Here is a 27901-nt window from a genome sequence, read left to right as displayed (position 1 = left end):
CTGCTAAAGAGGCTAGGCACAGGGCAAAGCAGCCAAGCAGGCTGTGGCCAGCAGCCCAGGCATCATGCCAGAAGAATCCTCCCCTGAAATGAGAATATTTGGGGAACAGATTTGTACTGCAGTGCACAAATTTCGTGCTTATTACTCATGGTATTTCATATTAAGCTTCAGTTTTACTGTCTCCATTAATGAAGCAAATCAGAAAGTGCATCCTCCAAAGGCCAATCAAAGTTCATTTCTTTGTTTTTTCTGATGGCTTATGCTACTCCGGTTTGATGAGTTTGGAATCAAAAGGCCATACCCCAAAGCATCACTTCTTATCTACTGAATCTTTTAAAATACAGAACCCTCACAGTACTGAAGTTAAAGGATGTGCACCAAGTTCTTTCAAAAATTTAGAGCAGGTCTTTTTCAGTAGCAAAACATTTTCTTTCTACTTAATAGTTTGAGACAGGGTGGGGAGGTCAGGGATTTTGTAAAATACCTTTTATTTTTATTTTTTTTTCCTTTTTTTTTTAAACTGTAAAAGTCAAGTTGTACCCGAGGCAGTGTTCAAAAACAGACATCCTGCATTGAAGTCATAGAAAGAATTTTGGTTTTCACAAACATGCAGTTCAAGTTTTAACGCAGATTTGAAATAAAATAATCAGCAATCAAATGTATCAAACACGGGGTGAAATACCTTTAAAATATCAGAACCTACTGTGACAACAAGAACCAGTCATTAAGTGCATGCAAAAAAGTAATTGCTCACTCTCCAACAGACAAGAGAACTGTTTTTTTAAAAGACAGCTATATATAACTGGAATTTACCTGTGGAAGAGACACCGTACAGTAAATATGGAAATATGCTGGAATCTCTGACATGCTTATTTCTTTCTTTTTCAAAGCAGAACACACAGACATTTTTAATTAGTTGAAACTGAGGATGTTAATTCAGCATTGACCTCAAATGCTTCATGGCTAGGCTGTCATCTTCCATTTCTAAATGAAAAAGAATTTCATTTAGAATCTGATATAAAGTGCTTTGGTCCATTCCCCCTGCCACACGCTCCACTATATGTAATCTTAAAAGAAATTTTGGGGCAGAAAAAAATAGGAAGAAGCACTCAAAAGTCCAAATCATACCCCATAGTTTTCCAATAAAGCCTTTTTCAGTAGTTGCATCTCCAAACCCCAGAGCTAGCAGGTGTATGGAAAGCTGTTTTGTGTCAAAAAAACATGCTGTCAGTGGTGGGAGTGATACCAGTTGTAATTCAGTAGACGAAGAGACCTATAGTGGGAGGTTTAATTATGTTGACCGTGATGATATTGTAATAATAAATCTGCAAAGCTGGCACAAGCATTGCTCCAGTACTCCCACACACTTTCCCCTGCATGCTCCCTAAACGTTTGATTCACGAGTTTAAAAATTTTCTCTGTTGGTGCTCTGGTGCCACAGTCCTCCTGCACTGAATGGAGTAATGCTGATCTACCCCGGCTGAAAGCATTGCCCATCGTAGTCACTAAAAAACGGCGTGTTGGCAAGGAAGAACAGAAACATATCTCCCTATAGGAGTGCCTCACTGAGATAATTTCTTGAGGATGGTACACATAAGTAAGAAAAATGCAGAGAAAAATGCTTGATTGTGGTCATAAAAGTGGAGTTGCCTGAGGCACAGCAAGGCTTGTTCTGAATGAGAGGAATACACCACGAAGGAGGAATTTCTCTCACTTCGCATCCTTCTGGTTCAGCAGTAAGTACTGCTATGCCTTTGTCATCATGAATCAGTTTCAGCAATACATTGATTCATTCAGCACCATTACCTGCAGGCAAAACTGCTCTTGGGATGGGAAAAGATGACATTGTTTTCTTGCCGTTTATGTTGTTTTAGTTTTGGAAGAAAGGTCAGATATTCAGACTTCTCCATTTTTACTGCCTGTCAATGAGGAAGGAGCAAAAACGCTCAGTAGCCATGTTCTTCTTTAAGATGCTGGCCACTGCAGAGAAATTGGCTTTGAAAGGACTAGAGGGGATATGCAGCAACATAAGAATAAGCATAACATAACCTGTACTTCATTTTCACGGATGTTTTACCGTTATTTTCTTTAGATTTTCAGCTAATCTAATTTCAGCAGGGGTATCCTAGGCCCTGGAGTTTGCTATGCAGTGCTTCACTTTGGGGATCAGGCACGTTCCAACTGAGCTCTCTTAGGAGCAGACTTAGCAAGCCTGCTCCTGTGGTCCTGTGCCTTGAGCTATCCTAGGCTGAGAGACCTATGGAAGGTGGCATCGGGAAGGAAAGGATCCTTTAATATTTTCTCTGGTCCCATCCTCTGTGGCAGGCTGAAGGAGTCAGTGATGCAGTCTCCCAAGGGAAACTGACTGAAGGAAAATGTTGTCTGAGAATGGGTGGGGAGGTCAGGATTCTCAAGGTTGACTGCTGAAACAAGGCCTAAACCAGTAACTTATCATAAGGCCAAAGACAAGGGCCATGCTGTGCTGTTCTTTAGGTCAGAGTTAAAATCTGCCTTTGTTTTCTGCCTGAGAGGAAGAAATTCTGTATGAGGCCTGGGCCCTAACAAATCTCTGCTGGTACAACGGGGAGGAGCAAAAGTTCCACCTGCCCCCTCTCCTCTGGTGTTCCTCTGCAAAGCAGAAAATGGTAGCCCTGAAGACTCTTCTGCTCTTTGCATGGCATCTTTGTCCCTTTGTCAGAATTTGAACCCCTTTCACCATGGGAAATGTCATATGTATTTTGTGAAATACGCGTGAGCACATGGGAGTTTTGCCAAAACTCAGAGGCATTGGCACAATTCATGTATTCAGACCAGGTCCAGTTCTGCCTCTTACATGCCTGTAGCTGTTTGTAATCTGGTGCTGGCCATCATTGGACACATTATTTAAAATTGCACTGGAGAAGTCATTGCTGTGCAGACACTGCAGTGCACTGTGCAGTCTTGCACTCTGCACCTGTCTTGTATGTTGAGACAGCTTTCAATTAATAGTAGTGAAACCATTAGCTAACTAAATTTTTTTCATACATTAAAATTTTCTCAAAAAATAAAGAGCATGACCATTTCCAATATAACTTATGAAATAGCTTATGAAGGGTGATAAATGCAACCTAAGGCAAGAACAGCAGGAGCTATAAAGTAAGTTAACTTGCAGAACACTCTCTGTCATTAGTCCATCTCAAATGTGATTGCTATATTGAGTTACACTTTTTAACATTCCTTTGTCCCTGATGGAAAAAAAACACACCAGGGAAAGCACATTCAAAAATCAACTGACGAGAACTTCACCAAAGAACAGTAAGTTTATCTCAAGGACGACAGAAAAAGATAAATGCTATCCTTTTCCATTTGGACTGAGAGAGACATGGTCCTTTAGAAGAACCCGGTTTCTTTTTCCCCAGTGACTTTGCGTCATAGTTATTTAAGCTGTAGGAATAGCTCATCCATGTGTCCATGCTCAACCAGCAGCACTGGTGACCTCTGAAAGCTCATGTTGCTCTTCTGCTATCGCAGTGGATAATGAACTGGCTAAAGCTGACACGCTATGAAAAATGATCCCTCTGCTTTGCTATTGCTCCAACAAAAGCGATTCTCGGACAACTCCTTGCAACAGCCATACGCGTACTTCTTCCAAAAAAGTTTTCTGTTCTGCAGGTGAAGTGGCAGTGGTGAAAAAACAAGACTCAAACAGTGCAATGAGAAAACACTAACCTTTTATTTAGGGCTAACATACCCATTCCAGTCTATACATAATGTGTCATTCTATCAGAAATGTAGAAAGCTGAGGTTCATTTTTCTCTCTTCTACACAATAGCACCTTTTCATTTTGGTCTTCTTTTTCCATGTCAGTCTCATGCTTTCATTTCTTGTTGAACACTGGTTCATGTCATGCCTGGTGACAGCACTGATGCTGGCAGTTCATTTCAGTGTTAATAACCTGAAAGCAAAAGGAACCTACTGCCCTTCTAATCTGAAACTAAAGCATGGTGCTTTCTTTTCTTGTCTCTATACCCTGTGTCAGGAGGACAGTTTGGAGGTCCTTGAACTTTTGGCAGCTAACAACATTTTGATAAACACTCTTTGAGTTCCCACATCACCATTGGCATTACAGGGAGTTTAGAAGCCTAACTGGACTCTGCATTACACCTGATTTAGCTCAATTAGACTATATCAATATTTCCTCACCATCTAAAAAATTATATTTGTAATTTTTAATCTAAAATATGAAAACCATTTTGATACTGCATTTCACAGCACAATCATCATTACTACCCAGATTTCTGTCAGTAACAGTTGCATCTGCGTGCTAGGAGCACTTTTTCATATAATGTTACATCTGTGCCAGAAAATTCTACATTGAGACGGATGTGCTCTCCATGTAATGATGAGATCATAGACAGAAGCGAAGAGTGGGGTACAGGGTATGCACTACTGAGTCATAGGCAAGAGAAAGGCAGCAGTCTCTGGGTGTTTAAGACGGGGATACCTTCCAGACCCTGCAACAGGAACCAAGAATCCCATGGGTCATCTTCCTTTAAACGCCCTTCTCTGTGCAGATGTTGATGGCCCCTTACCCTGGCAGCTGCTTCTCTAAGCAGGAGCCAGAAAATTCTAAGCCGAGACTGATGTTTCTCCATGTAATGATGAGATGATAGACTCACAGCTAAAGCATGAATGTTCAGCTTAGCTGGAACCCCCAGCTCCAACTGAGCTACAAATTGAGTAGTATGTCACACAAGAACAGGCTTTCTCATTTTTTAACATACTTGATTTAAGTAAGTAAAAGTGAAGAAAATAATGCAGAGAGAGTGGTAGAGAAAAGTACAGTCTATATCTGATCACAGGGGGTGCGAAATAGAAAGCTGTGCAGTCCCCGAGCTGTTCTTTACAAGAGGAGAAATAGTGTGCATGCCTGAGGACAGCAGTTACGGCCCTCTTGATTTTACTGGTAAATCCACCCCTGAATTATCAAAACACTTCCCAATCTAAAGAATATCTGGCATGAGTTCCGTGATATCATTTGAACTTTATTTTACTTTAGCCAATTTGCTCAAATTTACTCTTAGTACTTCTGGGGAAAGTCTCAGGGGTTGTGCATGCACCTCATCCGTAATTCTGGTGCCTTATCCTCTGATGAAGACCTGGAATGCTGTTTATGAAAGACAACTAAACTTAAAGGGAAAGGAGTCTGTCCAGGGGTGCAATTATTTTTTTTAGTTTGTCTGCCCTGATGATATTGGACAGCAGGTTATGGGACTGTCAGTGAATGCATCATTTTAAAGAATACTGTGACTAGGCTGAGAGGTGGAGAAATGCCCAAGTATAAGAGATATATAAATAAATAATAAAAAAATATAAATATAGATATCTGTCTTGGAAAGTTGTCAGAGAGTAACTTTGCCCCTCAGATGAAATGTATCTCTGGTATGTTTTAAATATTTTCCTAGTCCGACTATAAAGATTCTAGCAATTCAATTTTCATGTTTCAGCTATGGGTCTGGTATGAGGAGTTGAAATGTCAGGTAGATGTTAATTTTGGATTAATAATCCCTCGATATAGGGACTGGAAATTTTGTAGAACTTTATTCAAAATAGTTTTGAACTGAAAAACTTTTCAACTGAAAATGTGGCTTCTGCTCATTGTGTTGTAAAAGAAATAAGGCTTTCTGGGAAACGTAGCATCTTTTATATAGATCAGCTTTTGGCCACAGAAGTTCTTCTCCTGGTCTAGGAAAAGGTATTACCTTTTTCTACAAACCTTACCTTGCCTCCATGCTTAGTTCACAACTGTAGGAGCACCTCCTACAATATTAAAAGGTGTTGTCCTTTTAAAGGACTATAAATATTCATTACTTTAAATATGAAGGTCAGCCAACACGAAGGACTACCGTGAAGCTTCGTTTGGATTTCAAACTCAGTGAATTATGTAGGTCTATTTCGTTTTGTTCAGGCCTCCCTAGTCTTGAACAGGTTTTATTTAGTAAGTAGTAATCCCAACATAAACCTTAGCAACTGGAGAGGTGAAAAAGAATGTGCGAGGGAAAACAAAACTAAAGTGAAAACTCACATCCATCATTTGCAGAAATACCATTTCCATAATTTCTAAGCACACTGAGTCAACATGCTTACTGCGGCGTTAAAAGGAAATTTAGCCTACAGTGATGTGCCAAAATGTTTAGCTGTCTAGGCTTCCAGGATATTGGTCATAAAATTAAAAGCTGGGTCAAACACTAGAGAATTAATTTAATGTAATTAAAGCTAATAAAAGATCCAGTGTTCTGTCAGAACAATGTGTGTCATCCAAGCAGTTAGTAGTATCGTCACTTATTACCTGACGCTTCCCATTATATTACTAGGCATGCCGTTTGGTGATAACTTCATGACCCTCAGCCCCCAGAGATTACATATACTGTTCTGTATGTCTTCCATCTGTTGAACTCTTTTAGAGAAAACTTATGCCATTTTCAAGAATCAGGAAAATTTTGCCCTTTAAGGGTAGTTTGATGTATTTACCATTTCTTTAAAAAAAAAAAAAAAAAGACTCTGTGTTTGGTCTTGACAAAATAGTGGTGTCATTTACGCTAAGGATATGCTACTGAATGCACATGCTTACACAGTCAAAATATTTTAGTTGCTAATTTCCCAGATTATTTGAATTCCAGTGGGTGTGACTAGGAATCTGATCTCAGTGCAGAAAGAAACGGGAAGAGTGTTGAGGCTGTGAACCGTGACATAAGGAGAGATGACAAGAGATGAGGGGAAAGTGAGATTATGAGATGGGGTTGGATGAGGAAGGGGGTAACTGAGGCTGATGGCATGAGGGAAACTGGTCAGATGAATTAAAGAACTAGTGGTGAAAGAGGGTCAAATAAGACTGAGGCAAAATCATGTGGATTGAAAACAGGAGCAGCCTTAGCTAATCGTGGAGCCTAGCTTTGATCCTTGTGGGACAGGATTTTGGGAATTAGGAGGCTGATGGGAGTCTGAGGAGGGAGAGAAAATCTCAGATGGGACTGCCAGTGGGTGTGACACTGATTAAATATCCGTTAGGAGATGAAAGGACTTGATTTGCTGAGGCTGCTCGGGTATCAGGGAGCAAGAGACTTGTCTGGAAAGGAGAGATTAGGATTTGCTAGGCAAGATGGAAACTGAGTTGGAGGCTAGAAGATGAAATTGGAGAAGCACAGAGAATGGAGTGAGTCAGGAATTTGGAAAAGACAGTGAGAAATAAGTTTGAAGAGACAGAGCATAAGATACGCATTATCAGGTCATGGGCAGGGAAACATCAGTGATCTCTGAGCACCTAAGAAGGGACCACCTTCTGGACCCTGCAATGGGAGACAGGAATCCTGTGGCTTATCCTCCTTTAAATGTGCATTATTTTTCCTCAGTCATATGGTGATGGCCACTTACGCAAGCATCTGCTTCTCTGCGCAGAAGCTGAGATGGGCAAAGAGCTCCCAGCCCCACAGCCCCCTGCCGATTCAGTGGGGTGCCCTGTGATGGAACTTCTGAGTTTCTTCCCATTATTTTAAAAACCGGGGTACACAAAGAGAAGCCTATTATGTTGTTATGGTTGCAGAACTCAAATGCTTTACATGTTAGGTAATGCTAGCTTAAGGTTGCCTTTGTTGCCAGAATCTCACCATCTGAAAAGCAGTGATAAAAGTCCTATCTAACAGGAGTATTGCAAGGATTAATTAGGTATGCTTTGAAAAGTGCTACATGGTTTTATCATGTGTTTCTGTTTGCTTTACTTTTGATTCAAAAATCATAGAAATAAATTGGTGGATGCCAAATGGGAAAAATATATGAAACTTTATCTCCTTTCTTCTAAAGCCATGCTACAAGCTATTGAGGCTAAAAAAACAAATTTAAAACACATGAAAGCATGTTTTGTTTTTTCATGTGAATGATTTTTTTTCCTATGCTAAAAAAATGGAAGACCATATGCAAATATATAGTCCCTAGCTTGCCTATCTATTTGAAGACTAATCTGCATTTGAGTTTTCCTAACCTCAAAGTGGTGTTCTAAGAGAAGTGTTTATTGACAGGAACAATAAGCAATCTACATTTTTCAGTTTAAATTATTAAAAAAGAAAGTGTCAGGAAACATGGGGCAAAAATGCGTTTGCCTGTTTGTCCCTTTTCTAATTGAGTGGGGAAAAAAATCACCTTGACATCGGGGCAGTTAAAAGGTGGCATTCTCAGAGTTGTCCATTTGCCAGTCTTGTAGAGACTGCATTTCATGGAAGCAGTAGTTAAATGCTCGTCACCATCTTTGCCATTTTTGGAACATTACCGTTTATATTCTTGTTGCAGAAGTTTTGTTAGCTTTATGGTCAGCCTGTGTGAGTCGCACTGCGTACACACTCCCTTTTGGGATTTGCATTAACAGTGGAGGCAAGGCAATAGCACCGCTCTCTCTTAATAGGAATAGACAGAATTTATGACACTTGTGTATCTATGGGATCAAAACCCAAAGCAGCACAGAATTGCCAGGGCTTTTTATTTTAACAAGCTATTACTTTTTTTGTGTGTGTGTTATTTTGGTGGTGGAGATGGAGGCGGGGAACAGAAGGGAACAATGGCGTTGTTAGAGTTGCTTCCACGAAGGACAGACTTTTTGAAAATAAATGTGTGTGCTGTGCCTCCACTGGCATGGGGAACAGGAGGCTGGGACACTGCTGGTGAGCCTCGCTCTTTATATCACAGTTGGGACATTCTGCACTAGCATTTGTGTTGCTGTGGATGGTATTCCCTTTTAAACTATTCATTAGCTGCTCAGAATATTAGTCAGGGCAGAGCAGGGTTTCTTCAATATACAGGTTATGCAATAGTTCATGAAATCTTTTCTTAGTATGTACTGTCCTTAGAGGGTTACTTAATTGCTTCCATGATTAAAAATAAAATAAAATAAATTGCAGCTGCTCTTTAACGGAAAAAATTGTGTTCTTCTAGTACAGACCTGGACATAAAATTGAGTCATAAATATCTCTGATATATACAGAGTTGAGGATCACAGTATGTACTTCATGCTTCCACTTCTTCAAGTGAACAGATAACTTTGTGTTTTAGCATGCTTTTGTACCTGAAAGGTATTTTTGCATTTTTGTCATTTCCATCATTCTCCAGATGATATGCTCAAGACTTAAATTACTTCTCCTCCAAAATAAATTCAGAAGAGAAATACTGTTAGAAGGACGATTTATTTCCATTGCCATATACAAAATGAAGATGGTATAAATCAAATTCTAGATGGACAAAAGTTTTATCTGCATCTTGTTCATACTTCTTATTAAACTATAAATAGTTTAAAAATGGTTTGTTAATACTTTGTTATGAATTACAGCAGCGTGTGTTCCAGGTAGTTAGGTCAAGCATATTAATAAATGGTGAGTTATTTGTTACTGATTATTATGGGTAACAAGGAGTGCCTTCCCCGCCAGGACGCCTGGGCTCTACCCCAAGCCCCAGCCCGTGGCACACCACGGTGTTGCACAGGGCTGTGATTATTTTCATACAAAGATCCCCTACAGACAGCAGCAGCTCCAGCCTCGGATTCCCAACGTCAGAGCAGCTTCTGAATTTTGTGTTAGGGAGTAGCTGGAAAGGAGCAGGGCTGGAAGCCTCCCAGGGTAGCACTTCTCTGAAAGGGAACTGAGTCATGCTCCCTTTCTGTTTGCTATCTCTGTAGCCCTATGAATTGTGCATTTCTTTCCACACAGTGGCACAGCTTCAGCTATGACTCCCACTGCAGTTTTGCTTTGAGCCTAGTTGCTAGGAGATGGCAGCTCTGACTTCAGGTCCCCTCCTCACCACAGCCAGCAAAGACCTTGCATCCCAAATTTTCCGCCTCTTTGCCGTGTATTGCAACAAGAAGCCAGAACTCAGTCTCCCACTTCTTGGCCACATGCTCTAACGCGTGGGCTGGTACTCACCAAGGCGCACCAAGCCCCCTCGCTGTGCCCTCCAGCCAGGCTCTGCTTGCTGTCCTCTGCTAGAGGCTCAGTGCATCAGCTCTGCAAGAAACTCACTGTTAGGTTTTCAGTGCACTGACTTGAGGGGCTCTGAAGGACATGTACGTTCAGGGACAGCAAACTTGTGGGTTCCAGTCAGTCAGGATAAGGAGACAGGCCCTGAGATCTGCTCAGCTGTAGAAGTTAGTCCCCTTGAGCAAGAAATGCACCCCTTGAGCACAGTCCACTCCTTGATAAATTCGCAGAAGATCCCTTACTGCTCTTTGTGAAAATAAAATGAGGCTCTAAGTGAGCCCATGGCAGGAAGTATCATCTAGTTTTAGACATAAGGATCCAGAACATCTCAGCCTTGAGAGTGTTAAAGGTCTGGATGATGATTTAAGCTTTGCTGCCAAGACAGAACCTTACTGTATAACTCATGAATATTTTCTCATAGAAAATAATACATTTTCCTTTGTAAGAGACAGCAATGACCTTTGGAGATAAAAGGTAAATGATATTAAAGTTGAATTCCTGGCAAAAATACATTGCAATTTTGGCTCTTTGTTTAAGTCTATTATTACTTAAGAAAATGCATAGGGGACCAGTTTGGCCAATTCTCTTAAAAAGGCAGAGCTTTGCCTCAGCTCATATTAGTGCCCAAGAGGCCTTATTCTGATTGTTTATGGAATTAATTATCTGATGGTTCAGTGTTCTGTATTAAATATTAAAATTTCTGTTAATAATATATATTCCTTCTCCCGAGTCATCTCAGTTGTGCCCAAGTCTCTTTCACCAATAAATATCTATGAGAGAGGGATATCTTCATGTCAGAAAAGTTGGTAGTGTCTTATTTGAGAGGTGGAACCGACAACTGCACCTAATGCAGGCAGGAAAGCTGCTTCAGAACCCTTTTTGCTTCAACACAGAGACTGCACTCTGTTTGAACTATTTGACCCCTCTGTGCTGGTATATACATTCTTATTTTTAAGTAAACATTGTAAAAAAGGTTTGAGGTATTTTATCGCATTCTTAATAAGTTTGGTATATTTAGCAACTGTAAAATGGTTCTGCAGAAGAGAGAGGCATAAAACGGACAACATTTTACACAAAGGGGAGATAATTCTAACAGATCATTTTTCAGTTAACTACGCTGAAAAGGTCTGCAAACATTCTCACCTCTATTTTTTTTAAATACTGATCTTCCACAGATACAATTTATTTGCAATCACTGAAATACGTTTTCATCAGATAAGAGTGTAAAATCAGGCCCACAAAAAAAGTCTACAAGTTAAAGGAAACAAAGAAGTTCAAATACATTTGCAGACTTAAACTGAAATTCTAGCCCTCAGCTCCCTGTGGTGGGCTGAGCAGTGAACACACTGATCGTTTTCCGTGTTTCCAACTACTAAAATCTTCTCTTAATGCTTTTCTCTTTTTCACCTGTGTCATTACTAAAGTTGCCACAGGGGCATTCTGTGATCATGAGTGAAGGTGAGGTGCTCTAAGCAGTAGCTACAGTAAGTGCAGATGGGGAAAAATACACTTTCACCTGAAACATGATCTCCTTTAGGGGCAAGTTGGAGGGCTGTTGTGCTAAATCCTGTTAAATATTATGCAAGCATCCAAGGGGCAATCAGGGAACACTGAGGAGAATTCATGGTGTACAAACAGTCACTGCTCATACACAGGTAAATGCTTTCAAGTCACGTCTGTAGAGGCATCCTTACCATTTGGCCCTTGTGTGGACGGACACTCAGCCCTCTGCAAACATACGAGATTCTGTGTTATTCCATTCCTCTCTTCCTTCTGTCATTTCTGAGGCTGATACAGCAAAAGTAGTAGTTGGTGCATTCTGTATCGGTTTGTCTTAGCAAGAAAAGTATGATTCTCTGGCTCAGAAGAAACACTCCTGTACTCAGAAAGTAATGGCTTTTTTCTGTCCTCTCCCATGCTATTTCTGGACAGAGTTGGGTTTTGCAGGAGACCGTGAGCTATTCAGGGTAAGAGGATGTATCTTCTCCTTTGAGAAGCAGTATGGTTGGCTTGTGAAGCACAAATAAATGGATATTCTCAGATTTGTAGGAAACCTGTATTCTTGCTTATTTCCATGGTTTCTTTTCAGCTGATATTTGGTTAATCAGAAACACATCTGTGCTTGTTTAACATGTGTTATACTCTTCTGAAAGCAATAGATGCGGAGTCTTAACAATGGAAAAGACCCTCTCGTGCAAGGCAAAATGTAACAATAATTCAAAACCTTTCCTTGCTTTTGCAGGACGAGGCTGCTCCAGCTGACAAGCAGTACAAACAGGAGCCAGCCCAGGTCACTTACTCAACATCAGCTGTTTCCAGCACACAGGAGGTGTTGTACATCAATGGCAATGGGACCTACAGTTACCATAGTTACAGAGGGCTCGGAGGCGGGCTGCTAAATCTAAACGATGCTTCTAGCAGTGGTGAGTTTTCTTACAAAATGTGCCTGTGTGTGTATGTGCTCATGTGTACGTTTCCCCCTGCTGTACAGAAAGCTAGTCCAAGGGGTTCAATATCCATAGGCTATTATCAGATAATGAGCAGGAACACAATCCCGCAAACAGCTACTGCTGAGCAAAATACTTGCTCACTGCATGCTCGTCTCCTTTCAGTTTCAAGGGACTAATTCACAATAGGGCAAGACTGAACCTGAAGTCTCTAACAAAGCTGAGCAAAATAATGCCAGGTTAGATCTTCAGTCGATTTGCATGAATTTATGAGGACCTACCCTGGTATTATTGTCCTCTCCTATACTGATCACAAAATGAGGCCATTAGTATCTTTGTGGCTGGAGTTTGAAAACACTGAACTCCATATTTTGTAACACAAATGAATTGACCTAGATTTCTCACATGGTCTCTCTAGCTACTTCAATTTACTGCAGATAAGGATCTGGCATACCAAGTGTTAAATGAGAAATCAGCGTATCTATAGAATCATAGAATCATAGGATGGTTTGGGTTGGAAGGGACCTTAAAGATCATCCAGTTCCAACCCCTCTGCCATGGGCAGGGACACCTCCCACTAGACCAGGTTGCTCAAAGCCCCATCCAGCCTGGCCTTGAACACTTCCAGGGACAGGACATCCACAACTTCCCTGGGCAACCTGTTCTCACTAGCCTCACAGTAAAAATTTTCTTCCTAATATCTAATGTAAATCTGGGCTCTTTCAGTTTAAAACTGTTACCCCTCGTCCTGTCGCTACACTCCCTGATAAAGAGTCCCTCCCCATCTTTATAAATCCATCTATAATCTAAACTAAAAATGATGCAGGTAATTACGTGTCACCATGAGGTTGTATGCCCCTCTGGAAAAAAAAACAACGGTGGTGTCATTTATTTAGACAACATTCCTTTCTTCTTGCATTAGCAACCTTTCGTAACAAACAAATGTAAGCAAATTGTATTATTTGTTTGAAATAGTCCCCTGTATTGACTTCATACAAATTCAGAGCGAAGGAAAAGGTTTGCCCATTCTGATAAAAAGGGTATTGTCTGTCTGTCAGAGAAAAGTGATTACTCTGGAAGCCTGAGGGTCTCATGCCTCCAGGAACAGTATTTTAAAAATATCTCAGAGGATGGAGAAAACCCTGGGTGTTTGTCCTGGCTGATCCCTCTCTGGCTGAGGAGAGTGCTGCTTCAGGTACATGGGCTGACTTAGGCAAGATGGTAATTGTTCAGCTACAGCCTCTATATTCAACACACTACGCAGTTTTTAAAACGCTATCAGGGCTGCAGCCTGCATGGAATTATTGGTATGTGGTGTCCTGGTGACCTTCAGTGACGTTTGCTTCTTCATGCTTCTTCACCCCCCACCCCAAAAATCCTCAAAGGTCTGTAAATGCTTTGCATTAAGTTTTCAAAAGGCTTTAAAAAGATAATATTTTAGTTGTCAAGTCTTTGACTTAAAGAGAGTGAATGATGATTACAATTGTTTCCATATGGATGAAAGACACATCTGAGGTACTGAATATGATCTTTGATCAAATATTTTCATAACAGTAAGACAGGCTGTGGAAATCTGGTTTGTTGGGAAAATGTACAAGACTCTCTTACACTGGGGCCAGAAGATCCGAGCCAGTTCCCACTGAAAACAGTTGGCATTTGCTCTTTCACCCAAGTAAGAGTAGGATTAAATTCCCCATGTGTTATTTGTCAGCAGAAGCCATCAGAATTGTCCTGGTTTACATAATCTTAAATTGTGAGGAATCACAACTGTTTTGTGTGCTTGTTCTTTGCTACAAACCTCTTGTAATAGGATACATTTTTATAACTTCCATTTTTCAGTGAATTATGGGATTTAGGCAAAAGTACGTCACTTCAGCGTGCAATTTGATAAAATGAGGCACAATTCAACATCATAAATTAGTATTGCTTTCTGATTAGAAGCAACATTTTCTTTGTACCTTTAACGTAGAAGACTCCAGTGTTTTTTCACAATTAAAGCTCAAGATGGGTTTTTCAGGACAAAAGGTGGTTATTCAGGAACTACCAGGTGCTGCACAGCTAACGCAGCCAGGGAACTGTGTGGTGCACTGCTTTTCCCTGTGTAGCATTGCTGGGGCGAAGGGACCGGTGGATGCTTACAGTTTGCATACTAACATATGCTCAAACATTTCTTCTTCCTTGCCTTTCCCTACTTGCACTGGAAAATTTTGTCTGTATGTCCTCTTAGTTTGGAAGACTAGTAAACCATTGCACTGCTCCCAGATTCTTGTGCATAGTTTGGAGCATTGTGCAAAGCTGTCTGTCCAAAGGTGTCCATCTTCTCCACAGGGATCCTACAGGTTCCAAAGCACTTAAGCTCCACGAACTGAAAGTCTGTGTGCCAGCACTTGGAAACCAGTTGCTGATGTTAACAATCTAGCTGACTGCTGATTTGTGACCCACCTGCCATTTCAGGAAAGTTGTGGAAAGGCAACTCCACCAGTTTCTTAGTTTCAATGACACAAAAGCAATCAGTAGCCAACCTAATTATCTCTTGGCTACTGGGGATAAAGCGCTCTGGCTGCATTAGCTGGTTTCCCTACAGGAGAAATGGGAGGACTTGGAGACCAGTTCTTTGGGATCTGTCAGTCCTCTCTGATAAACCCATGGATATTTGCTTTTTCATTTGTAGACTAAGAGGAGTGGATGGACTTGCAGCTGAGAGGGGTACCCATTGCCCTCCTGACAGACCTCACAGGACAGTTTGCAATTGTTATTCTGTTTCAAGGACTCTCATTCTAAACATGTGCAAGGCTGTTAACGATGGTTAATGAGTTCCCTCCTGAGAGAACAGGATATTTGCTTGCAAATTGTTTTCAGGACCTAAAGAAGTAATTTAAGAATGCATTTCCTTTTCAATTTAGTAACCCATCATATGTTCTTGTCACATTTACAAATGTTCTCCTGGTGTAAAAATAAATATACACCTCAGTCAGGATGTGTGTATAAACAAATACAATCTGTTTTTTTCTATCTGCTAAAACAGGAAAAAATGAGAAGTTGCAAAAGCTAGCTAAAACTCACTGCTTAAATACCTGTTTCTGGACCTTCCCCCGTAATAATATAATGACTATGTTCAATTAGCTCTCCTATCTGGTAGGTCCAACTGATGCACGTATTTTGTATGCTGTGACTCATTTAATTTGGCTATTTCCTCCCCTATAAAGTTCATCCCTACTTTGTTCCCATCTTACAGACTTCACTATCTGCACACCCAACTGTTCGGTGGCTCTGGCTCAGGGACCTATCTGTGCCTGCTGTTGCAGTGCTTCCCTCCTCAGCCTGCCCTTCCACATGGCTAATTGCAGAATCATAATTAGCTCCTTGCACAACTGTATGGGGCAAGCCTTCGTGCCACTGCTCAATACAAGCAAGCAGAACACAACAGCTTGTACAGTGACCCCTCCTTTATTGTGGGCAGGAAAAAAGCACAGCAGGAAAAGGCTTGGGCTTACAGCACCAAGGTCTCTTCTTCCCCTGCTTTTAAAGCCTGTAGGTCAAGCCAGCTCAGCTGGAAAGCTTCACACCATCACCAAGCAATCTGGGGGTTGACAGAGCCTCTGTCAGCTTGTACATGGGCTGGGGAGAAGCCTTTGGGCATGTTGCCCTTGATTCTTCTAGATGTTAAAGGAGAGCTGCTCTTTGAGAAGGGTGGATTTCCATGGCTCTCTTTTTTAAGGCTAATGCAGTTTCTGCTATAAAACTGATCGGGGAGTCTCCAAGGTGGGGTAGCCCAGTGGGTGTAAACAAAATTGCTTGCCAGCTCCTAGGCAGACACAAAGGCTTCAGCTGGCCCAACTGCATCACACCTGGGCCAAGCTTGGAGGAACTCCCAGCTTGAGCGCAGGAGGCTGAGGACAGGCGACAGGCTGCTCTGTTGGGAGCAAAATCTCTTGCTGATGCCAGAAGCTATTGAAGTCCCTGCATGCTGCCTGAGCCTCTCCTGAGAGAGTGGGATCGCCCCATCTCCCCACATATATCTGTCCAGTGGGTTGGTGTCTGCCCTCTCCCGACGACTGTCAGCTGACAGCACTCTCTGAAGCCAGGGCGGGTTTGTCAGAGCTTTGCTCTCCACAGCCACTTCATTTCCTGAAGTCCAGTTGGCCTAAGGAGTGTGGAGAGTATTTCTGCTGCCATTGCTGGGTTTCTTGGGGGTGTTTTGGGGCTATTTCTTCTGCATCATTGCCTGGTTTTCTAGGCAGAAATGTCAGTCATTTCACTTTGTGTGTGTAAAATGGGGGGGTGTTTCAGACTCGATGGCAAACTGGCAATGCAGGACATCCCCTCGTGTCATGATAAGAGAAAGGAGCTGTTGTGTCTCTGTTTTTCTACACAGATCTGCAGCCTACCTCCACCACAGCCGCAACTCAGCACTGCATCCCAGGCACCACAAACGTCCAGTCCCCTTCCAGCTCAGGTGAGTCCTCCTGCCGAATCTGAATACATTCACACCACAAGCAAATCCTGAGCCCTGGCAGGCTTCTCTGTCAGCCTCCTGTCCCATGGGCGGGCCACGACCAATGGCCCTGCAGTCCAGCCTGGAGCTGCTGGAATCCCACCACACCTCTCACCTCTCCCTGCTGCTCCCTTCCGGATGCCCAGAAGGGCTGCGCTCTCCTGGCCGTTCCCCGCTTTAGCCAGTCCTCTTACCTTCAGATCAGCCTTCCTGGTCTCTCTGCCTCCTGGTCCTTCAGGTGGTGCAGCCCTGCTGAAGGTGACAGGATAGCTGGGGGAAGCTCCTGGAGCTGATGCTGCTGAGCCCCATGTCCATGGCCATGGTGCTCTGGGGCAGGGAGAGGTGGGCCAAGCACTCTTGTCCACTTATGCATGTGACAGCAGGGAGGGTGCCTCATTTCCGCACCCTCACATTTGGTGAAGTTGTAACTTTCTGTAAAATCTTGGCATTTGCATGATCAGTAGAGGCTTCTTGACAATAAAGTAGGAAAAAAAAAAAAGAAAAAGTCCAGCTGAGATCATCCAGTGTGCAGCTAATTCTGAAAGTGCTGACTGGGTTACCCGCAGCATGGCTGGCCATAATGTAGGGATTGAATGGGATTTTTGCTGTGGTTGCTCTCTCCAGCTCTTCTTTATGCGTCCGCTCTTGCACAGTCTTCTGTGTTCTCAGTGCTACCCTGATGACATCAAAGTGGAGAGAGAGAGGAAAGGCAAAACAGCTTGCCTCTAACACAGCTGGAGCCTGGGGCATGAAGAGGCACGGAACAAGAGTGATAGAGTTAGGAACCTGGAGAGCGTGTTTAGTCCCGTTTAAAAAGGCAAAATGTGGAGTTGAGAGAAGTTAAATGGTTTGACCTATGTTGTGACAAAGGTGGGGATTTCTTGCAGGGAAGTGCTGGCTGAATTCTATGTTAAGATCATTCCCACATTCCTCTCCCCGCTTCCTCCTCCTCTTCAAATTATCAGATACATGGCATATGGAAGTATTAGTCTGCTCCCACCATAGGAATGGAGATGGAATGTCTGTGGATATATTCGGCAGTATCCTACTTTTCTACCTTTGCACAAAGCTCAGGAGACAGCCATTAAGGCAAGACAGGTGTATGTCACATAATGAATCTCCTGTGGTGGACAGGAGACATTACTAGAGGATATCACGTAATCATTTCATCACAAACCAGGGTGTTTGCCAATTGTTGAAAATGCATGATGTTCAGTGACTATAGGCATTTCTGTGTTTTCACGTCTGTTTCCTCAGGCAACACAGCAGTTTTTTCTGATGTCTAAACTAGCTGAAGGAATGTTTTCCAGAGGGAAAGGTGTAGAAGAGAGAAAGGAGCTTAAAAGGTCCAATTCATTAGTCCCTGTTTTCTTAAACTGAGATCTCCTGTCTCTTGAAGCTATAGTTTTAGGCACATCTGCTCCGTGTTTGAAGGCAGGAGGAAAAGAAACATTGACAGGTGCATAATATCACAATTAAACTTTCTTCCAATAATAAATACATCTGATTTGGAAAAATAAAAAAAAAATGATAGTTGTTTCTATTTGGTTTTGTTGGAGTATATGAAAATCTAGTACATACTCACTTCTAAAGCCGTTCATGGGGAAAAAAGGGGGAGAGGAGAATAGGTGCAATAGAAGAGATACACAAGAGAGATTTCAAAGCATGGGCAAATGTATTTTTTTATAAATAAGTGCCACTGCTTTTTACATCTTCACTGATGAAAGAGGTTGCTTAACTATTAATGAAAATGTAGAAGCACAGATGCTTAAGAACGTATAGCTTTTAAAAATTATTTTTGTTATTCTAAATTATTATCTACAATAGTGACAACCATTTTGAGAGTCATTGACACATTTATTATTCTTTCAGTAGTTGTTAATTATAAGATTGGTCGCTACCCAGTGACTGCATACAATCCTTAAGGGATTTTTGCCGACAGTGGATAGTGTCTAAGCAATCAGTAACAGCACATCTACGTCTGACCCATATTTCAGAATTTGATATAAATCATGTTGCTAATGAGTAGTGCATGAGGCAACAACTGCTTCCATTTAAATCTTTACAGAAAAGCCATTTGTCCAGCAATGTATTTAATGGCAGATATTCCTAGCAGCTAATTTGATAAATGCTTGCCTAGCACATGAAGAGTGGGTTTTCAGAATTCTCATATTCAGCTTGCTGTGGTTCCAACAAGAACAGTTTCACCTCACGGGGGTAATTAGGTCTATGTAACTGGACTGAGGTGGTAAAATGAAAATGTTTTCCTGTTAAAGTGTCAATCAGGTGTCCTTGGCAAGAGGCAGATGAGCAGTACTTCAGTCTTCTCAAAGAGTATAAAAGAAAGGATATGTCTCAGCAATTTGTGTAACCCGCTGCTTAAGAGAATGTTGTGCTGTTATAAAAACATGGGAGGTGACAATTATGAGTTATAATAGTATGGACTAAGAGAAATAAATAATTAAAAATAAGTATCCTGTCTTCATCTCTGTGATATATGCTTAATCTTTGCTTGCACACTGTCAAGACATTGTGGAACATGACAATAGTTTCAGACAAGATTTTTAATTGTCCTGAAGTACTCCAGTGTGGGAATCAGTATGCTAAAATGTGCAGTGTCACCTTGGAGGAACCTGACACTGCAAAATTCATTGCAAAAATATGCAGATTTCTCTCTGTATAAGGATACACTTCCTTGTTCCTGTGAAGACTGGCAGCTTAATAAATAATGTTAAGTATGTTAAGGAAATAGTTCTATTTAATAACTATCACAACAGTTATTAAAAAAGTGGTTGTGAAGCTGTTCAGCTTTCTCCAGATTTAGTCGAGATAGAGGTACATGAAGTGTCTACCTTAACCAGTTATTTTAAGCCTTCAGAATATTTGAGAATTATTTGTCTGGTTAAAGAAGTGTGGTGGATATTTATTAGTAAGATTTAGATTCCCATGTTTCAATAGCTGTTTTGCATAAAATTACACCGGAAAAATCTACACTATAAGATGTATTTATTCCCTATTTTGTGAATGACCAGGTGTGACTGATGCAGCAACAGATAAGTTATAGCATTTTTAGCATATAGCAGCCTGGACAACCTTAAGAATCAGTAATACTGCCAGTGAGTTTCTATCACAGCTATTAAAAGCTGAGACCGGTATAATACATCCTGGGGGTAATCTGAGTGAGGTATTCTCCCGGATCTAAAGCTTGGGCTGTCACAGGCAATCTTTGGAGGTGGTGTGTAGGGGTCACATTCCACAATTAAAAGAAGAACTGAATCCCTATCCCCACATCAAGCATGGCTTGTTCTCTTTCTCTTCAGCTCTCTGCCAGCACATGCAGCTTCCCTTCCTGAAAAGGCACGGGTGTACTCACTCTCCTGAAACCAGAGCCATGAACACTTTTCTGTGTGTAGATTTCTTTGCTTTTTTGCTCAGAAGGCTTTTCTTAAAGGGGAAGGAGGACAGCACCGTGACTTGTTAAGTACACGGCAGAAGTTGGGGACTGAAGTAAAATCCTATTTTCCTAGTATATAGAAATAAAAACAATAATCAAGTAGTTTGAAGTAGCTGGGGTAAGTTAAAATCTGAGATTTCTCCTTTTTTTTCCTTTGGATACAAGAAATCTGTATACAACAGAAGTCTCCCAGACCAAGAAGGATGGGAGAGGGACTGGGTCCTGATGATTCCTTGTATATGCAGAATGCGGATTTGCACTTGCACAAAACTTGATTTCCAGTACCTTCAAAGATACACATCCTGAAGAGTTAAAAAACTTTCCTCGTGACAGTTAATCCAGACATCTAGGAATACAGGGCCAGATCTTCAGTTTGTGTAAATCACTGTGACCCTATAGACTTGTGAGGAGTTGCACTGATTTATGCATGCTGGACATCAGGTCTTCTCCTAGTTTTCCTTTCAGAACGGTGCTTTTACTTTATGTCATCAATTTTTGTAAAGAAAAACCTCAGAGATGTAAGCAAGCGCATTTCTATGTATTTTCTGCCTATAAGTGAAATAAACTTAATATCCTATTCAATCACTTAAAAATCTGCATTACCAATGAGAAAAGCCCTTCGTTTTTGTTTCAGAAAAAGACGTGCTCTGCAGCAGAAGCTCTGTTCTGCCATCTATTGTGAGTGTGTTTTTGGCTGTGACATGAATGAGAGTCAAGGAGAGAACATAAAAGTTAAAGTAGGTTCATATGGAGCACAATGCCCTCAATATGTCAGTGGTAGCTTTTTCACTATTGCCTCAATAAATATAGAAGTCTTTAATGGCTCCTTACAACCATTCAATCCAGCTGGCTTTATGATTTGTATACCCTTCTCCTCTGTGCTGGGTTAAGGTTTTACTTAGAAATACCCTCTGAGCTTCTTCACACCGTGATCGTTTCCCTGCAGTGTGCGGTCACACTGAAACAAATTCACTGAGCTAATTGTCCTTTTATTTATCCTTTGCACACTGGAAGTCATTTAAAAGTCAGTTCATTTATGCTGGTGTAATACAGTTGTAAGGCTAAGTGCTGTTCATGCTAGTTGCATAGTAGGAAATAAGAACTAATAGGACCCTTTCTGTTTGAGTAGTTTCTTTTCGTAGTCCCAGCTCTGCTGTCATTCACTCAAGAGGAGATTTTCATTAACTTCAGTGAGTATGGGGACGTGGCCATCTCCACATTCTTTGTGGTTTCAGCTGTATCTCTGCATAAACATAAAAGAAACTAAAATCAGTAAGGTTTATGACAAGATATTCAGCTTCTGGAAATCAGTACATCTCTTTCCGTTAGTGCTTAAGGTAGTGAGTCTGGTTTTGGATCTTGGGATTCTGGTGGGACTATTTAGGAGAACCTCTGGAGTATGAGGTGGTGTGTTCTGTACCCTCCAGTTGAATATGCTAAATTTTAAAATTATTGCAGTCTTTTTAGGAAGCAAGGTCCATCCAGTGAGACAAGGCTTTCTCAGCCTTGGCATTGACATACATTGTCCAGATGAAATTGAAAAGTGACATCTTTCTCATAGGAAAGCAAGATACATTCCCTTGCATAGCTTGATCCCAATTTCCAGGAGAGTATGAAGATAAACATCAGGCTAGTCTGATCTCCTGCCTGCCAGAGGTATAGATATGCTACACTGTCAAAATGTATGAGCAGTATTTTCCCAGATTTCCACACAATAAACTGCCTGATAGGTATGCTTGCCATCTGTATCCTTCTGCATTTAAAAAAGTCCTCAGTCCAGACAGTCCTACCTGTCCAAATTTACACTCCAGGAAGAAAAAATGTATTAAGTGGAAAACGCAAACATCTCATCAGAGCACCGTATATCTTAGCTGATTAATAACTGTAGTCAAAAGACCAGGGAAATTCCACACGAAGCCAAACTTCACGATGGCAGATGGTTTTGCCGGTCATGGTAACCTGCAGACTGCCCTCAGGAGTGCTGTCTTCTGCGTGCAGCATGCGTGGTCTTGAGGATATTCTTTGATGAAAAGTGCTAAGCGTGCTGGTATAAGCTGCCACTGCAACATGTTGATTGCTGCAGACTCTCTTGTCAGTGTTCAGGCCTTACAAGATCCTCGCGATATCTTGCCAGCTGTGTGCAGCCCCCACAGATGATCGCGTACTCCTCGCTGGAGCAGCCAGATTGTCACCAGCCTAATCTCATTCATGAGCAGCTATTTATGTAAGTGATCACATGGTGTCAGGCCTGGTCGAGTGAATGACCATTTATCTACGTCCGTAAGGGATTCGCAATCTGGCCGCATGCTGATTGAAGCATAAAACAGGAAAATAGGTATCTAGAGAGCATAAGTTTGGTATGCTGTGATAAAAACTGCAAGTGTGCAGATTGCCATGAAGGCTACGATGGCAGCTGGAGGTGGGGGAGGCACAGGAGACGAACCTTCTGCTTTCTCACCGGCGTCAGATCCTAGGGCAGTGTTGGGGTGTTGGGATACCCCCCAGAGGGTAGTTTTCTGCTGGCAGTGGACTCACCCCTCACGTTACACAAGTAGAACTTAAAGGGTGTCTGTCATATATAAATATAAATCCCTGCGGTACCTGTCAAGGCAACTGGTAACTGAACAGTTATGGCTTGTTTCTGCTGCTTCTCACTGGCACGCAGCTGAGAGCAGATTGTGCTACTCTGCATTTGTAGCTTCAAACCTGTGAAACATCTCTGGCAGCGGATCTGAAGCTTCTTTTCTTTTCCTCTCTCTTATCTGCAGGTCCAACAGATCTCAGTATGAAGAGGCAGTTAGCAACCAGCTCCGGATCCTCCAGTAGTTCAAGCTCTAGACCCCAGCTGAGTCCAACTGAAATAAACGCAGTGAGGCAGCTTGTGGCAGGGTACCGAGAATCAGCCGCATTTTTATTGCGTTCTGCAGATGAACTGGAAAACCTTATTTTGCAGCAGAACTGAGTCATGTGACCTTCACACTGGCCTGGTCTTATCTCAGAGTTTCCACTAATGACATTTTGATTTCCCAGAGCACACACTTCAGTTACTGCACAGTCTTTTTAGGAGAGTTAATTACCATAACGCCACACTGTTCTTGATCCATAAAGTGATGTGTTAAGGTGCTTCAAGTGAACTTTGACCTCCGGTATTTCCGAGGTACTTTACTGTGTCCAGCCTATTGCTTTTGTTTTAGTGTATCAGCATAAATATCGAAAAAGTGGCTAGAAATTAACTCGTTCTAACAAGTGGAGGAAACAGAAGATGCTGTGACGGTTTTAAAAAAAACATGGTTCAAGATCCAAGTGCAATATTAGTGGAATGTGATACTGACTCATTGGACTTAAAGCTGCAGTATATGGCAAGACGTTGCCAAATGTCCTGTTGCTACAGGGCACAATTGCAATTAAAAGGATCTTGTATTTTAAAAAAATGTAATTTTTATAAAAAACAAAACAAAAGATTTTTGTTTTCATTCAAGATTTTTCATTTTTACTTTGGTAAACTTTTTCACTGGTCCTGAAAATGTTTTGAGGAGCTATTGTAAGTCCCCCCTTCCTCTCTTGAACCCCCGACTGTGCCCTTCTACCCAACTTCATATTCTTTCTACAACGAGTAACTCTTGATGCTGGATAATTCTTCCCCCCTGTACTGTAAATTGTCATCTATGGAATACCTTCCGAAGGAAGCATGCATTTCCTGCATTCATACCATTCTCAACTCCATTCTGTAATATATTGCAGCTTTACTAGCAATTAATAAAGAGTTGAGGGTTTTTTAAAAAAGACATATCATTGAGAAAAAAAAAAAAAAGATAAATCGATTTCTAACGGTGAACTCATCTAACTCCATGATCACTGCTGCTGTCCTATACAAGTCCCTCTAGTTGTGATTGGATGTAGATGATGAATGTTAAGAGGTTGCAAGTGACAATCTGAAAATTTGCACTCTTGTGTGTATTTATTTTGTTTTCCTTAATTTAAACAAAATTCTTACGGAGGAAGGTCATTGACACTTCTGGTATGATTTGTATAATTCCCAGGCCTAGCTAAAACCTGTACAAAACTGTAAATGGATGCAGCTGCAACTATAATAAAACTCTTCTTTCCCCTCCCCCACTCTTCCCAACCCCTCTATTTCTTATTTTATAATATTGATTACACATTAATGGTGTTTTCTTTGTGCACTACGGCAGGCTTATTTTTAAGTATATAGAAAAAAGTACTTTAGTTTATGCTTACTGTACTATCTGTTCTGTTGTTTAGCTTTTGTTGAATAACAAGTTTCTTGTGCATTCCTAAATTTGCCTTATTTCATGTACAAAATTTTATGTAATTCCGTTTTTGACAATGAGTTTAAGGCATCAGTGATATTTTATATCTACTTGTTACATATAGTTTTCCAAGTAATGACTGTGATTGTGACCAAGTAATGTGCACTTTTTCTTGTAACTGTGGACATTGCTATGCTTTTTTTTCTCTAGTGTTTCTAGAATTACTGTTGCTTACAGTTATGTAAAAGAAAAAGAACTTTTGTGATACTGTTGGTGAATATTAATGTGAAAAAGCCTATGAAATATGAGTATTTTGGAGGTACATAGATACACAAACATCTCTAAGTTGTGGACTGATGTTCACATATTTAAATGAGAATTCAAAACCTGAGGGCTGGAATCATTTCCTCTGTTTTGTTTGGGTAAATAAACAGATTTCTGTGTTTAAATACATGATTGTGAAACATTATAACATTTAAATTGACAGAGCATTTAAAGCTATAAATATTATTGTCTTTGAACAGCAAAAAGGGCCTTCCAGTCCAGTTCATGCAGACACCCAAACCTCTTTTCTCAAAATTATCGAGTAAACCCAGTAGGCTGATCTGGCTGGATCTTTGTATTAATGAAGAATGTCCTCAATAAGAGCAGAAGCGGGTGGTCCATAAATCATGAGATCTGAGTCACTAGTATTTTATAATTTTAAGTTGGCTGGAGGCAACACCATTTTGCCATGCTACGTTTATTCTTAAAAATTTATTGGATATCTTTTTAAAGGCACTTGGTCTTGGATATGAGAACATTGTTGCAAATTCTTACTAGTTGCTACCCATCACTTGAGAGATGCATTTGCTTTCAACATCTTCTCACCATGCCCGTGAAAGCCTATAGCTTGTCTCTACCGTAGATGTGTGGTTTCCTCGGCCTTTGTCTCACCAGGCATTCAAAAGTTGGTTAGGAACCAAGTGCCTTTCTGTCTCTTCAACTTTAAAACATCTACAGCTGCTTCTGTCTCTTGCGTGCCAGGAAGGGATGAAGCAGATACCTTGTGCCAGGTCACTATCTTGGCCTCATCCAAAGAAAAGCTCTGGCATAGGTTTTCCACAGAGGAGAAGAGTGACAGCTCTGCCTAGGTTTCAAAGTTTCCTTACTCCTGTTGTGCAGGGCAGTGTGCCTCGAACTGTCAACTAAGCAGCAGCCAGCAGTTTGTCTAAGATGCTGTTTTCCAGCCGGGAATGCTTCTTAGCTGGGCAGCTGTCTTGCTAAATCCAGATTAGGACAAGAGGCTAGAGGATGAGGAGGTAAGAGATTTACTTCGGTGTTCTACCCTCTGACTCCTCTTTCCTCTCCCCTAATTGCTCCTTCTCTTGAGGGAGAAGTAGGAAAGCTGGGGGCCACCATATGACCTTCAAGGCCTATGGCTAGTCTCCCCTTTTACCTGCTCCACCCCCAGCCTACTTTGATAGTTCTCCAGGGATGTCTTCCACAGCACACACATCCTCTTCTTCTGGCTGCCTTCTCTGAAATATTTAGGGCCTTCTTCAATTGTAGGAGGGTTGATGTTCTTCTCTAAAGGCTCGTACAGATGCTTAGTTTTCAGTCCTCAAGTGGTTTATCTGTGCCAAATTCCAGCAGACTGATGGGGTCCTTATAGCTGTTTCCACCTCTAAGTACTGGCTTTTTTCAAGTCTTCTTTGGAACAATCAGAGATTTAACTATAGTTTTAACTTTCTCTTCTTTGAAGAGGGTACTGAAATTCAGACCCATCCTGTGAAGGAGAGGTCATAAATCTCAGTTCACTTCTGTGTGTGCAAATCTAGATCCAAGCAACACAATTAGATTTGCCCTCTTGGATGCAGTATAGGTGTCAGAGCCACCTACTCTCTGCCTGCTTTCAACCTCCTAAGGAAGTCCAAGTGGAGAAGATCTTGCTCCAACTATAGACTGAGTCAGGTATCCAGAAATAACTGCAGAGTTATTTCTTTCTCTTATCCGTATCTTCTGTAATCAATGCCTGATCACCTCAGCCTAATTATTGCTGTTAGGGTAAGGCTGCCTTCAGAAAAGTGTTGTCCTTATATCAATTACCTCCATTAAACTATTACTTCAAGCTCATGGATGTCTCACTACAGAACTTCAGTAGTGCAGATGGGCAGGTCCTTGAGACCGCCTCACGTCTTCCCAACTATCCTGGAGTTTCCTTGAGAGTTTCCTAGAGTTTCCTTGAGTCTTCAGGGTGCTGACGGAAAGGGACGGATGGTGGGAGAATGTCGTATAATATCCCTAAATTCCCATCCAGGGTTAAGTACCAAACATGACTGTGGTCTCAGTGGGTTGAGTCTCTTTAGGGTTACATCCACACTGGGAAGACAAGTAACTTATCCATTCTTTTCTCTTCTCTCCTTGAATTCCAGGATAGGTTTCATTTTCATTTACAACTGTGAGTAAGAGCTTTAGATGCAACCTTAGGTTGTGGGAGCAGACAATCTGACCAGTTTAACGCGTAACCAGATTTGTTTACTGCTTTCGATGTCAGCTGGAAAACTGGAGTCAGAACACACAAAAAGAGATCTGGAGTCAAAATTTTTTATCCAGATTAGCACCTTGCTGCCTGTCATCGAAGGAGAACGCCACCATATCAGCCATGATGAGTATCAACAGCTACAGAAAGACAATTCAGAGGTAAGCAAGTATTTGACAGTTCAAAAGCTGCCCACCCTTGAATGGAGAATGAATTTTCTGAATGAGGAAAAGCAGATGAACGTGTACGTGACCATAGCTGTAAATCTAATTGGAAAACAGAGTTATACTGAAGGGATTGTATCTTCTTGCTGTAATGACCTGAGTTCCTGTTGAATACAGTTTAAGTGGAGGTAAGTTTTGTTGGTAAAACTCCATTGAAAAAAGGAACAATTTCATTTCTCTCGTGTTCCTAGCATTGTATTAAAAACTTCCCATAAATTTGTTAAAGCTCCTCTGAATTTGGCTTTGAGTGGCTTGTGAGGCATTTGTAAGGACGATGCACATTTTTCTATATAAAGAGAAGCTGATCTCAATAGATCCTGTAGTCAGGACCTACCCCTGACTCTAACTACTATTGAAAAACAGTTACCAGTACATGAAAAAGAATAGTGAAATAATGACAAAAATCAAGCCATGCCACGCAGATAGTTGCTGGACTAAGTATGTAAGAATACTTTTTTTAACGGTTGGACTTGATAATCTTAAAGGTTTTTTCCAAC

General features: G+C 41.2%; 1 protein-coding gene across 6 annotated transcripts in view; it reads left to right on the top strand.

The window, feature by feature from the left end:
- Window positions 1-25108, top strand: part of NOL4 (nucleolar protein 4) — a 196610-nt gene extending 171502 nt beyond the window's left edge. For 3 of the 6 annotated variants that reach the window (XM_074576932.1, XM_074576930.1, XM_074576934.1), the window contains 3 exons: window positions 12235-12415; window positions 16815-16895; window positions 23157-25108. In XM_074576932.1, the coding sequence (XP_074433033.1) occupies window positions 12235-12415; window positions 16815-16895; window positions 23157-23350 (456 nt within the window). In that variant the 3' untranslated portion in view covers window positions 23351-25108. The remainder of the gene's footprint in view (window positions 1-12234; window positions 12416-16814; window positions 16896-23156) is intronic. The other 3 variants (XM_074576933.1, XM_074576931.1, XM_074576935.1) reach the window with 1 other exon arrangement.
- The last annotated feature ends 2793 nt before the right edge of the window (window positions 25109-27901 follow it).

The sequence above is a fragment of the Larus michahellis genome, chromosome 2 (genome assembly GCF_964199755.1).
Source record: "Larus michahellis chromosome 2, bLarMic1.1, whole genome shotgun sequence".
In the NCBI taxonomy this organism is placed as follows: Eukaryota; Metazoa; Chordata; class Aves; order Charadriiformes; family Laridae; genus Larus; species Larus michahellis.
The sequence above is the reverse complement of the archived record's forward strand: the minus strand, read 5'-3'. Positions and strand labels throughout refer to the sequence as shown.